At 52.1% G+C, this 13,014-nt stretch overlaps 5 protein-coding genes across 5 annotated transcripts; 2 read left to right on the top strand and 3 right to left on the bottom strand.

Annotated features, from left to right (window-relative positions):
* Positions 1 to 70: 70 nt before the first annotated feature.
* Z517_06543 (uncharacterized protein) lies at positions 71 to 2,702 on the bottom strand (the record flags this gene model as incomplete). Its single annotated transcript, XM_013428282.1, has 3 exons — positions 71 to 1,566; positions 1,622 to 1,875; positions 1,924 to 2,702. 3 exons carry the CDS (start codon positions 2,700 to 2,702, stop codon positions 71 to 73), a joined length of 2,529 nt encoding a protein of 842 aa, XP_013283736.1.
* An 865-nt stretch (positions 2,703 to 3,567) lies between these two features.
* On the bottom strand, positions 3,568 to 5,979 carry Z517_06542 (uncharacterized protein; the record flags this gene model as incomplete). Its single annotated transcript, XM_013428281.1, has 4 exons — positions 3,568 to 4,232; positions 4,286 to 5,598; positions 5,646 to 5,779; positions 5,836 to 5,979. 4 exons carry the CDS (start codon positions 5,977 to 5,979, stop codon positions 3,568 to 3,570), a joined length of 2,256 nt encoding a protein of 751 aa, XP_013283735.1.
* Positions 5,980 to 6,541: 562 nt separating this feature from the next.
* Z517_06541 (uncharacterized protein) lies at positions 6,542 to 8,882 on the bottom strand (the record flags this gene model as incomplete). Its single annotated transcript, XM_013428280.1, has 2 exons — positions 6,542 to 8,814; positions 8,870 to 8,882. The coding sequence occupies 2 exons, from the start codon at positions 8,880 to 8,882 to the stop codon at positions 6,542 to 6,544; spliced, it is 2,286 nt and encodes a 761-aa protein (XP_013283734.1).
* A 662-nt stretch (positions 8,883 to 9,544) lies between these two features.
* Z517_06540 (uncharacterized protein) lies at positions 9,545 to 10,385 on the top strand (the record flags this gene model as incomplete). Its single annotated transcript, XM_013428279.1, has 2 exons — positions 9,545 to 9,617; positions 9,670 to 10,385. 2 exons carry the CDS (start codon positions 9,545 to 9,547, stop codon positions 10,383 to 10,385), a joined length of 789 nt encoding a protein of 262 aa, XP_013283733.1.
* Positions 10,386 to 11,110: 725 nt separating this feature from the next.
* On the top strand, positions 11,111 to 12,202 carry Z517_06539 (uncharacterized protein; the record flags this gene model as incomplete). The annotated part of the gene is made up of 3 exons (XM_013428278.1): positions 11,111 to 11,173; positions 11,235 to 11,260; positions 11,398 to 12,202. The coding sequence occupies 3 exons, from the start codon at positions 11,111 to 11,113 to the stop codon at positions 12,200 to 12,202; spliced, it is 894 nt and encodes a 297-aa protein (XP_013283732.1).
* Positions 12,203 to 13,014: the final 812 nt, after the last annotated feature.

Below are 13,014 nucleotides of genomic sequence, written 5' to 3'. Positions count from 1 at the left end.
CAATACACCTCTTACTTCTCGCCCCGACGTTGCCGAAATTCTTTCTCTGTCATGTCCCCTTCCTCTGACCTTATCCCAGAAAGCTGCCTATCCCTCCCTCTCCCCAAAGCGGCGCCTGCACGTACTCTGCGGCTCTTTCGTGCATATTCCCGAAATTCCAATCCCCCGAGCTGCCAGTGGAATCAGGCGTTATGGGTCCCATCGACGTCCCCATGCCCGTCAGTGTTGTGGAACCCCCGAGTCCCAAGATTGTATTGCTAGTGTTGAGTGGTGGGTACGCGTCCTCCTCCTTAATGTGATGGAGCGGCGGGTACTGAGATGATCGCGACCCTATTGTCGGCGATGACGAACTGGCCGCCGAACTTGATGTTAACCCAGATGAAGTCCCCAGGTAATGATTCGAAGGCTGTTGTCCATATGACGTGGTTTGGAACTTATTCGTGTTCGACGATCTCGGCCCTGCAAGCGCGGCATTCAGTTTTCCCAACGCGTTGAGCGACTTGGCCATGCTCCGCGCCCAATGAGGTGATTCTGCAAGTGGTGGTGGTGGCTCTGCCCCCTGAGAGAAGCGGCGATTAGCAGCGGGACTCGCTTCCTGAGGGAGGTCGAATGTCGGATCTTCCTGCGTACGTTGTGAGATGACCGCTTCCAATTCTCGAAGGAGAGACAACCGTCGTGTGTCACGGCTTGTCTCAGGAAGGGTTCCCAGTAAGAATGCAGCCGAGATGGAGCGCTGGATTCCAATCCAAGATCGGGCTGCGAATTTGCTCAAGCCGTGCAATTCAACATATGCTTCAACGGTACCTTCCAAGCTCTGCACGCACAATGTCCGAAATTGGGCAACGGACGCTGCATCGAGAGGAGTCGTGCTCGGTGACTGACCTATGGTGCCCGAGGTCCTCCGTCGACCGCCAGGGGGTGATTGGACGGGTGTCAAATTGTCACCCGTTGAAGATACAGGCCCTGCATTCAGAGCAGGCCGGCACAGCTCGCTCGTAATGTAGCAGCTGTGGAGTTTCAATGCAAGGCGTTCGAGATGCTGTGTCATTTGGTAGCAAAGGTCTCGATTCCGGAGATGAGCGGCTCCCTGGGACACAATGCTCGTGATCTCTTCGGTATATTTCTGTATTCTATCCCAAGTCATGTAAGATCGCGGGTGGAGGAGACGTTCGCGGATGATTTCCTGCGTCAGTCGAATAATGGCAAACATGCTTTCCGCGTAGCTTCGATCGCCCGGGGAACTGAACTTGCCGTAGGGGATATCTGGGATACAGAGGACGCTTGACGTCGGCCGGTCGTAACTAACGGCAAAATGCGAATCTTGCCATGCAAGTGCCCACCAGATTCGTCGTCGAGTCCATTTTTCGGCGTCCGTGAACTGTTGAGAGTTGATCTGCAATCCAATCGAAAAGGCCATGCGTAGTGTCATGCCTAGGAAGATATATGCCACCCCGGGATTCATATTGTACGACAGAACATTTCCGATGATGAGCGACGCTTCTATCGTCTCCAAACACGGATGAGTCAGGAAGTTAGACATGCGAAGCGCTTGATAGGAACAACAGACTGTAATCAACGATTAGCCAGGTCCCTCGGTTTCGTCATTTGTGACTGGACTCACTGTAAACCTGAGATGTAAGCTCCCTCTCTTTTGCTGGGCGGTCCGACGACTGAGACCCGGACGCAAAAACGGCAAACACCAGTGCCAGCCAAGGTAATGATACACCATACGGCTTGTTGGGATCGAGTTCGAGATTGTCGCGCAGGGCACGAGCCCGATTGGAAAGCATGAAATGGAGCGTGTCCTCAAAGCTCGAGGTGTCTGGTACGACAGGGTATATGGTACACGCGATATCTCTGTAAGCAACAAAAAATCTGGAGCAAGTTAGTGATCGGCCCGCGGTATTTTAGGAAATGGCTTACTCGTTGCACAGCTCGTCGTCTGGAATGGCTTTACACAAACCGTTCACGTCCTGCATGCTTGAGTCGGTACTCCATAGATCGACAAAAGGGTAGGTGGCGCTCTCGTTATCCAAGCCAAGCTTTGGCAGAATGTTTTCCTCTAGCAAGGACTTTGCCGTATCTTGAGCTGACCTGCTTCTGCCGAGTCCCATCATGTAGGCTAGAACAGATCTCGACCCCAAATGCATCGTACCCATCTGATTGCTAGGAGCATGAATTCCTTCTCTCTCTGTCTCGTCTCCCCGGCTATTCGTGCCTGTGGGGTTTGCGTCGTCCAACTCTGACTGCACCAAGACCGGAGACAAGCGCTCCTCGGATGGGACTATACCGCGCAGCTGCTGCAATTCCCTGTTCAGCCGCTCCCACTGCTCCCGTGGCACCGTAACGTTGGGACCGGTCTGTTGTTGAATGGGGCTCTCCGACCCAGCACCATCGTGTTGGGCCAAGGCACCACTGAGAGCAATGCGCCGCTTCTTGGTCGGGCGCTCGTAGGAACAGAGCTCCGGGTGGTCTCGCTTGACACAAGAGTCACAGGGCAGGTTTCTATCACATTTGACCTTTCGACGGTGGCACGCATAGCAAGCCTTTGGGTCCCGCACTTTTCTCGTGTTACGGATGATCGCATCTACCTCTTCCTGAGCCACCTCTATCCTCCCTCCTGATCCAGTCTCCATGATGTGGTCGTCGGCGTAGTCACCGCCGAGCGTATCGGCCGTAGAGGCGCGTTGGTTGGGGTCCATGTTAGATTGGCAGAGGCGACGCAGAGGAGAATATGAAGGGTCGGGAGGAGCTGGGCTGAGCTGAGACGTGGCTGGGTTCTCACTTCTACGAGAACATGACCACTCGTGAGAAGATCAAACGAGAGAATCTCCTTGGAAGCCCGCAGAGCTGCGGCTAGAAGGGCGACGAGGACGACAAAGCTGCGCAGGGTTGGGTAGAAGAATTGGGGGGAGCAAATGGTTGTATGCGAGTAGTGGGAAAGACCTCTTACGATTTCCTCCCCCACCTCTCAGTGGCTGCGACAATCCCGCTAGAGAAATCTTCGGCGTGGGCTATTTGGGACTAGCGTATGATGCATGTCCTTCGCTACCGCGGCCACAGCCTCGTCGGTCTGTGATCAGGTGGCCCAGCCTTGCCACCGTCGCCACTCAGATCTGGACTCAGTGGCACAAGCTGTGGTGTACGACGTATGAGGCACCATTCTATTGTCAAAAATCCAGGCTGAGAGGTCTTTAATACCCTTTCTGGAAGAGAAAAAACTACATCATGTTCTATAACTATTCATCACACAACTCATCTGTACTACCTTGCCGGTTGTGGTCAAGTCATGGTTACACATGATCAAAAATGTGAACCACCGACTTCCTTCCACTCCCTAAAATCTTGGTCCACTGCCGACAGTGAAGAAATGAGTCATTTGGATCTTGGTTTTACAAAAGGGGTGTTCCTGAATGTTGCTTTTACCCAGTCATGACGCCACATCCACATAACCCGCGTTCCATGTGTCCTTGTACACCATCGCATGTGTCGTCTCAAAAGGCACATTAAGTGATTGGAGGAGCTTTCAAGAGAATATGTGAGGGGTTCCCGATACCCGATATAGGATCAAGCGTCGTCCCACATTTTGGCGTCCGAAATCCTCCATCGATCAAACCATCTGAGATACGCGTATTGTCGATTGCTTCCCTGCATACCAAACACAACTGGGCTGAATAAAACGAACAGTCCAATAACAGCGGCGTACAAGACGAAATAGATGCCCCACCGCACCTTGCTGTTGAGACGTCGTGTGGTCCAGTCCAGGCTGAACCCAGCCGCCAGGATTGCAAAGTAGAGAGCCGGGTAGTAGTGATGGACGTAGGTGACTCGTCCCATGATCACAAAAGGGAAATAGTGGAAGAACCATCCGACCACTGGATAGATGCCTGAGTAATGGATTTGGTCAATGTCGGCCTGGCTGAGTTCGTTGTAGCCCCGCTGCCAACGAATCAAATACCACGCGACGATAAGGCCCACCACGCCCAACGAAGCCGTTGAGCCCCAGTACACGATCGGGTTGCCGAGCAAGAAGTATTTGGTGATGTGGTCCTCCCACGAGCACATGCGAAGTCCCACGTGCAGAATGGGCCACTGCCAGAACTTGGACGCAAGGTCGTCTTGCTTGTCGGGATCAGGAACGAGGGCATTATTCGATGTCATCATCGCCACGTTGAGATGAATGAAATCCTTGAAGAATGGTGACCGGTAATTTGCCGCGTTTCCAGGGGGAACTATAGCATGTCAGTGAAGAAAAGGAGCAGAAACACGGCGAGTTCGGACTTACGTCTTTCATTAACGTGAGATTCGACGTTCCAGTGTGTGTAAACATCCCTTGGGCTTGGCTTCTTAACGCAGGTTGTTTCAATCTGCTTGAAACCCCATTGAGGAAGATTGACAGTTCCAGCACGAAGGTAGCATCCTAGTTCGACGTGCTTCAGCCTGAACGCCGTGGTCAAGGTCCGGATGCGAGATCTATCGGAGGACGCGGCGTCACTGACAACCTCAATTTGCCAATGGTCTTTTTCGTCGCCGACAGTGACATTACCATAACAGGAAACCTCCCAGTCAGCCTTTGTGATAGGAGCCGCAACGGCATGCGAATGAAGATTTCGGCCAGTTTGAGCATGGATGAGACGGACGACCTGTTTGTCGGCAATGAAGCTCAAAGGCCCTTCCGGATCATATTCAGGCTGGCTGCGATTGGGATAGAAAAACCAGTCGTTGTTCGCATCCTTGTGGTGATAGCAGGTGACTTGCTGCTGACCGCTCCCTTCCGGATATGTTTGAACGTGGGAATGTAGTAAACCACCGCCGTAGCCCATATTCTTGAGAGTGACTTTGGATCCAAGGGCAATTTCAAGCGGCGAGTCCCTCCCAACTTCAGTTCCGCGGAGGTTGGCTTGGAAGAGGGAAGACATCTGCGCATCACCCGGTCCCGAGTTCTCTAGGATCAAGAAGTGAACCCAGAAGGAGAACATGTAGACTATGATGGGAATGATGATCAAGCCCACGACGCGAGCAACTAGATGGGTTGCAAGCTCCACCTTGGGCATCTTCAGGTCGCCAAACTTGTTCCACAGATCTTCCACGGTGTACAGTCCAACAAGCGCCGTGGCAAAAAGACCCACCCATTTCACACTGCAGACACATCCAATGCTCAAACCGGTCAGGAAAAGCCAGATGAACCATTCCACGGAGAAACTCTTGTGCTGAAGTCGGTGGAATCTTGCCCAGCACAAAATTGTGGTGAAGGTGAAGCAGAGCAACATCGAGTCGAGTAGAATGAACCGAGAGATGGTGGCGTAGGAGTTTTCGCAGAGGACCATCAGAGTGACAAGCCACACACCACTTCGTTTGAAGTTCAGTTCGCGTGCTGTGTAGTATGCGAGGGGGACGGTTACAACGCCGAACATGGCGTTGAAGATGCGCATGAAGGTGTAATTCACTTCCTCCGGATATGTTTCCCCGGATTTGAACTCGAATGATCCATTATAGCCGGCCAGGTATCCGGACAAGCCCACCAACATCTTTCCGAGGGGAGGGTGGACATCGAAGTAGAATTCCCGCTTCAGGTAGTGTGATCCGAATTTGCCAAAGCTGGAGGTATTAGTAACGAGCGCAGGTACGAGATGAGTCCTACTTACTGGGCCTCGTCCCAGGTGACAATGGGAGAGAGTCCTATCCGCCAGAGCCTCGTGAACAAGGCAAATGCTGTAAAAATGATGGGAGCTATCAAAAATTCCCACTCGTCGAGGAATTGTAGGATACTCGTCTGCGGCTGGAGACAATATCAGAGGTATGTTCTGTATATCATCGGTCAAATGGAAGCCCAACCTTTTGCAGTTTCTTTGTGTCTTCAGCCTCGAGCTTGTAAACATGTTGTCCATTGGCCTTTTCATAGCTGGCAACATTCCTGCGACGGAGTTCAGCCTCGTCTTGCCCTGCGCCGGTCGTCCGACCACCATTTGTAGCGGCCATGATCGTGGAATGGGTATGAACAAGAAGGAAAGATGGACAGGACTCGTTGCAGAGAGGAGAGGTGTCTCAGGTTCCAGAAAGCAGTGTAACGGTGAATCTAGAGAAAAGTAGGTGGACGGCCGGGCGGGTTGAAAAGTGGCCCTGGAAACGCGTGTCGTGAAAGAAGCAGAAATAATTGGGAAGAGAACGAAAGAATCACCATCGAAGGGAAGAAGGCTGAAAGTGTAAAAGAGAAGGAGAAAGGCTTGCCCTTAGACCAGATGGCCTTAAAAAGAGAAAATTAATTCAACTTCAGGAGAGTTGGAACATCGAGTCTGCAAGATGCCAGATGCGCAAAGCCGGGGCGACTTCAGCCAACGTGTCGAAAGCCACCTTGGCACAATTCGGGCGAAAAGGGAAAAAGGGGGGGAACCCGGCATCCACCTGCACTATTATTGACACGTGAAAAGAATGTGCATTCGCTAATGAGTCTCATTGTCTTTCCAATGTATCAGCCCACGGTTTTGTCTACTTTGATCCTGTCTTTACTCATACCGACATTCAGCTGTGGTCAGTCCCCATTTCAAACTAGATTGATGCGGCCACCATTTGTGTCTCCGTCATCGCGGAACAGATTTCCCGCCTCTCTACAATACCGCACCTCTCCAGTCCCAGTGCTGCCGACTTCACTTCCCCAGCACACCACCACTGCATCGACGATACATGCTAGGACTCCTTCCATTGCACCCAGGATTCCCCAACCTATGGCCCCGGCAATGAGCCCGACAATATAAGCGTAGAGGCTTCCGCGAACCCCAGCTCCGTCCAGCCTGAGAGTGCGTGCTGTAGTGACCCATCCACCAAAGCCCAGCGCCAAACACATGATAAACCTTGTCGCATGGAGGAGGAGCTTGGCCAGTCGATACGGAAGAAGGGGGGTGGAATCATTAGACCAACCGTCGTTTCTCCGGCGGCGACTGAATGTACCGGGGTGCAAGGCTGTCGTAGCATCGTTAGGCGCGAGGAAATGCATCTGCGAAAGTCCTCTGGCGCTCACAGCCAGAGGCTGGGAATGAATCGCAGCGTAGGTAAGGGTGAGTGGATTGATCAAAACGGCGATCGGACTTGGGATGAATGAGTACATTGCCACACCAATGAGCATTGTCAACCGCCGAGGCAGGACGATCAATGGTAGCCGGACCAGAAGACTCAAGCCCGTGAATAGCGCTATGGTGCCGAAGAGTGTCGTCGCTGAATGTTGCAACGCAGCCTTTACAATGGCTTGAGGTGTGGGAGCTGGGACTGCCAATCGATGGAAGTACCACTGCGATACCGTGGCCGATGTAATCGTCCGCTGCATGCCAAACGCAATGGTGATTGTCCAGAGGTACACAAGAATAAAGTACACTCCCAGCCACCATGTAGATGTGTCAATCACAAACTTGCTGATCGTTGATCGAGTAGACGGGTGGCCCCCGAGAAACACTCTTGCAAACATCGACAACCAAATCCATGTGAAGCTAACAATGAACCCCAGAACGGCAAATCCGACGAGCACCAACGTCGGGTTTGCGGCGAGGATTCGAGTCGAAAACTCCAGAATGGAAATGGCCTTTTGCATCACCAACCGACCCCTCAAGACCGCGAGCACCCACAGGGTGGCCAGGATTGCAGGAACCAACGAGCTCCATCTCATGACAGTGTCCTGGATACTTGAGCCATGCCATGATCCCTGAAAGCTGGATATTAACGGGTAGAGAGAAAATGAATAGAGGATAACCGGAACAGCGACCAAGATGCCGTAAACCAGATATCGAACATATGACCGAAGGGCTGCAAGCCAAAACAAAGAAACGAAGGTCGCTACAAGGGTATATGTCGCCAACAGGTAAAAGGATCCATGCAAAGTCGTGTAGACGGTATCACCGAGTGGGCGTTTTTTGCTCGGTGATTGTGTATGAAGCAAGACAAGGAACCAGGTTGCACACATGGCCGCAACCGAAAGCAAATAAAGCTGACCCCAGAAAGCATCATGTCTGGGTTGTTGAAGTTGTGGAGTCTGAATGCCATCTGGAACAGACTCAGTCCCCCCAGAGTGATGCCGCGAATGTCCCAGCAGTCGTCCCTGCACATCACCTTGGTCAGATTCCGCTGAGTCGTACTCGTCTTCTGCTTTCGGCTTTTGTTTGCGCAATTGTTGAACCGAAGGGGGATTCTCTATTAAATCTTCGGGTGGATCGTCGTCATACTCGCTCCTCAAAGTGTCTTCTAATCCCACATCAACCATCGTGTTCCTTTCCGACACCGGACTCTCGGGTTGTGATTCCCCTGACTCTGCAAGATCAGTCAAATCCGTTCTTTTCCGGCGTGGATTCGGCGCGCCACCATGCCATGAGCTCCTGATACCTCCAGGCCTGCCCGTGCCTCGATCACGAGGATCTTCCCCGTGACTACTGGCGCCATTGAGACTGGAGCCACTCCCAGCATCGACGTCGGAGGAAGCATGCAAATCACTGGCCCCTAATTGTCGTCTTGATCTCTGGAGAGCATAGTAATCGGCTATCTCTCGTTCGTGCTCCTCTTCATCATTTTCTTCTCGGAATTCGTCGGTAGCGCTATAGAACAAAGGTGCCTGCTGCGGATTGAGGCGAGAAGCGAACGGAAAGGCGGACAGCTGGGAGGATGTCGGCTGGTAAGGATTTGGGACGCGGGGATTCAGCGTTCTGGAAGTGGTCGTTGATCTCCACGTCTGGTTCGGTCTTCTTGTTGCCCGACCCTCACCAGACCGACGGTCGTCTGCAGGTGTCGGCGCGAAACTAAGACGGGATTGAGACTGTGCGAGAAACCTGGAGGCGTCTTGGGAAACATCAGTACTTGCATTCAAGGCAGGAGTGGTGAGATTCTGGCTCACACTCGGAGAACATGCTGCCCGCAGGCAGTCACCACGCGGTGTATCAGTCGGTGAGTATACTGGGTTGATAAGCACGAATAACTGATGGTACCAAAGCAAATCCTTCTTGATTGACAGATGTGGACTAGGTGAGTTGAATGGGGAGCTAGAATATGTCGTAGATATCAGTTGGATGTGCGGTTGCACAAGGAGACGTGGTGGTGAGTTGGTGGTTTGGGGATATGAGTCCAACCTTCAGCAGGTCAGTCGAAAACGGGGAACAAAGACGAGGCACGCAGGAAACTCGATGGAGTAGTTGTGTATGCCCAGCCTAGCTTAGCCTGGATTCAGTGGGTAGCCGTGGGTGCTTGGGGCAAGTTCCAGGCTGTGGAGCTCCCAAAGTGCACAGGCTTCCAGGCAGCTTGTTATTACTGGTGTAATACACGTTGCAAATAATGGGCACGCGCTCTCCTCACAAGCTTCCTACAAGCGTGGTCATCGTCATCGGGCCCAAGTCGTTCGCCGCTCAGCATCCATCTTTTTGTCACCAGACTCTGTCTATTCCACTCCCCCAACGTTATTGTTTCTAAGTTGATCCTTTTACCTGCGCATAGGGTTGACCGAATCTACTGTCAGATCCAACGATATCGAGATCCACCCTCTATTAAGTTAGCAGACGCACTCCTGTCCTTTCCCATGCCCACCCCAACACCGGTCCCTGCGCTCCCCTGGAACTACATAGCCAAATTGGTCTGTATAGGGGATTCTGGTGAGCAGCTCCTTCAGTCCCTTGGTGACAAACCCCCCTAACAGTGGGCAAGGAACTGGCAAATCGAGCCTGACCATCCGGTTATGCGAAGGAAGATTCTCCGCCTCACATGATGTCACCATTGGCGTCGAGTTTGGGAGTCGAATAGTACCTGTTGGTCCTCCTGCGAACGCATCCTTAGATATCGGCGCTCCAAATGGAAGAGTCGGCCATGCCAATCCCCAACAGCAGAAGAAGATGAAGCTTTCACTTTGGGACACCGCGGGTCAAGAGACATACAAAAGCATAACAAGAAGCTATTTCCGAGGTGCATCTGGGGCATTGTTAGTGTTTGACATCACGCGAAGAAGCAGCTTTGAGTCGGTCACCCAATGGCTCAATGACCTTCGTCAGATCGCCGAGGAGGGCATCGTCGTCATTTTGGTGGGCAACAAGCTGGACCTGGCGGAACAGAGCACTGATGCGCAGGGAGGCACCAAGCGAGCCGTGAGCCGAGAAGAGGCAGAGGACTGGTGTCGACGAGAAAACGTGGTCAAATATGTTGAGACAAGCGCTAAGAGCGGAGAAGGAGTCGAGAAAGCGTTCCTCGAGGTGGCAGAAAGAATATATCAGAATATCGAAGCCGGCAAATACGACCTCAACGACAGGAGAAGCGGAGTTAAAGGGTATGGGACAGGGACTGGGCGAGATGAAGGCAAAGCTCCCAAGACAGTCAACCTGACCATGAACGATGCCGTTAAGAGCGGGCAGGGTAGAGGTTGCTGTTGAGGCGATCTGGGTTTCCCATTATGTTTCAGGAGATCAAAATTGTCTCGCCCTGCGCCGATTCTGAGCCACGTCCATCATCGCGGAAGTCCAACACCACCGGAAAGGACGATATTGGCTTGAGAGGAACCATCCAATATAAGAGCTGTACAATTCAGGTGGTGGTTGGGGGGTCGACGAAGCCTCGTCGGTGCCAATGCATCAGATGGCGATGAAGGTTCATGAATGCAGTTGGCTTGTTGGATTTGGAAGCCCTTGCATTGGCTGGTAAGTGATGCATGGCCTATTGTATTGGGTTGGTGTTCCCGACTCACCTTCCCGTTCAGTCGAGATACAAGTACCGCTCGTGTTAGCAGACATGCTGACAAACTTCGAGGCATACGGGCACCAGCCGGCACTGTGGCCTTAGCGAGTTGAGCACGTCATGGAGTAAGGAGTTCAGACTCCGTGCCATTCGACGGTTTATTGATTCGGAGTTGCGAGCTTCGGGTATCTTCTACCCCACCTCTACGAACTGCGCGGGCTTTGGCCTGCTCCTCTTTGTACCCAAAGGACGATTCTTTTATCAAGCAGTCCTTGGACGTTTCGAACTTTTTCGTGTATACATGATTCGCCTCCCATCACTTGCTACTGCCATATCCTGTGTTCATCGGTCGGGTCATTATCAAACAAGCCGTTTTCTGTTACCACGAGTGAATCATAGAACATTCACATCAATCCCCCCCACAATGGCGAAACTAGACATCAAGATTCCTGATATGGAGCTGCCAGATGGCAATAAGATACCATTTGTAAGTGAGACTCGCCTCTCTCCGGCTAGCACAGTGCCGCTGACTGTAGGATGTTGTTCAGATCGGTTACGGATTGGGCACGGCATGGTAAGTCTGAGGCGGCGGATTGAAGACTACATCACTACTACCTGTTGAATCATCTGGTTCACGCCGAAGGCTCTCACGCATCACACCGCCGCAAGCCTCGCACATCAGTGATGGCTGACTACGACTTGGGTTTGCAGGTACAAGACCAGTGCGGATGCACCCAAGGATCAAGCAACCATTGATGCCACGAAAACCGCCATCAAGGTGGGATATAGACACATCGATGGGGCTGAAGTGTACAACACGGAAGTGGAACTGGGTGAGGCGGTCAAAGAGAGCAAGGTTCCCCGCGACCAGCTCTTTATCACCACCAAAGTTATCACCCATATCGACGACATCCCAAGTGCCATTGATCGAAGCCTGAAGAAAATGGGACTTGATTACGTTGACCTGTACCTCATCCATGCTCCGTTTTTCGCCAAAGGGGACGACAAGCTGCTCCAGCAAAAATGGGCACAAATGGAAGAGGTCGCAGCTTCAGGCAAGGCCAAAAGTATCGGTGTCAGCAACTTCCTAAAGCCTCACCTCGATGCTATTCTTCAGACATGCAAAGTCCGACCTGCTATCAACCAGATTGAATTCCATCCGTACCTACAGCACGGAGACCTGCTTGCCTACCATAAGAACAAAGATATTCGGGTTGCTGCCTATGGTCCCCTTACCCCCGTCACCAGGGAGAAGGGAGGCCCAGTTGATGGCTTGTTGGAGTCATTGGCGAAGAAATATGCTGTGAACCCGGGTGAAATACTGCTGAGATGGTGCGTGGACCAGAATGTTTTGCCCATCACCACGAGCTCCAAGGAACAGCGGATGAGCGACATGCTGCGAGTCTTTACCTTTGAATTGACACCCAAGGAAGTTGAAGAGATTTCTACGGAAGGGAACAAGCACCATTTTAGAGCATTCTGGGGGCACATTTTTGACGCGAATGATCGGTCCTGAATGGGGTACATAAGCAGGGGAGCTTTCTCGCGTCCTACACACGTACGGAGAATGTACATCAGCCCACCGACTGACCCTTGATCATCGGGTGGTAATTCGGCGAATTGTCGATCATGATGTAGCTTGACCCTACTTAGTACCTACAAATTGCCCATTCTGATCAGTACCTTCGCACCTGTATGCCTCCTATATGGGTATTAGATCTAACGTATTTCCCTCTCCGCAGTGGATGGAAAGAGTGACAAGTGACAATCACACGTACGACATTGCCGAGTAGTCTGCAGCTAAACAGCAACAGCGGTTAAGCATGTCTTAAGTCTCAGCACCCGACTCGTCACTGATTTTACGAAGCCGACATCCGAAGAAATGCGGGTTCGCACAGAAACGGGGAAGTCCTCCACTTTGCATGGTCTGATTGAGTCTGGTTGGTGGCTGTGTTCTGGATCTCGCATGTCCTCGCATGTCACTCTGTTCTCCATCGACACGCCAAGGGCCTCGAAGACACGGAAAACGACAAAAGACGGAAACTCTGGCTCGCTTGCTTGACTCTGATCATCCTCATCGGCATCATCGTCTCCACATTCCAATGGGCTCATCCGCTCTCACCGTCCCATCTGTCGTATGAGGCCGTGACTTCCGCGTTCCTTGTTACATCCTCCAGCTGCGTACCTAGTAGAAAGAAAGAAATGCCGCGGGAAGAACCTTCCACATGATCGTCTTGCTTCTGGAGAAGTGAGAAAAGCTACTACCACGTCGTAAACTAGTCAGGTACCATTCCATTTCATACAAAGAAGAGGTAGGAGCCTCCCATC

The sequence above is a fragment of the Fonsecaea pedrosoi genome, assembly GCF_000835455.1.
Source record: "Fonsecaea pedrosoi CBS 271.37 unplaced genomic scaffold supercont1.4, whole genome shotgun sequence".
Taxonomy (NCBI): Eukaryota; Fungi; Ascomycota; class Eurotiomycetes; order Chaetothyriales; family Herpotrichiellaceae; genus Fonsecaea; species Fonsecaea pedrosoi.
Note: the sequence above shows the minus strand (reverse complement) of the source record. Positions and strands in the feature narration are given on the sequence as shown.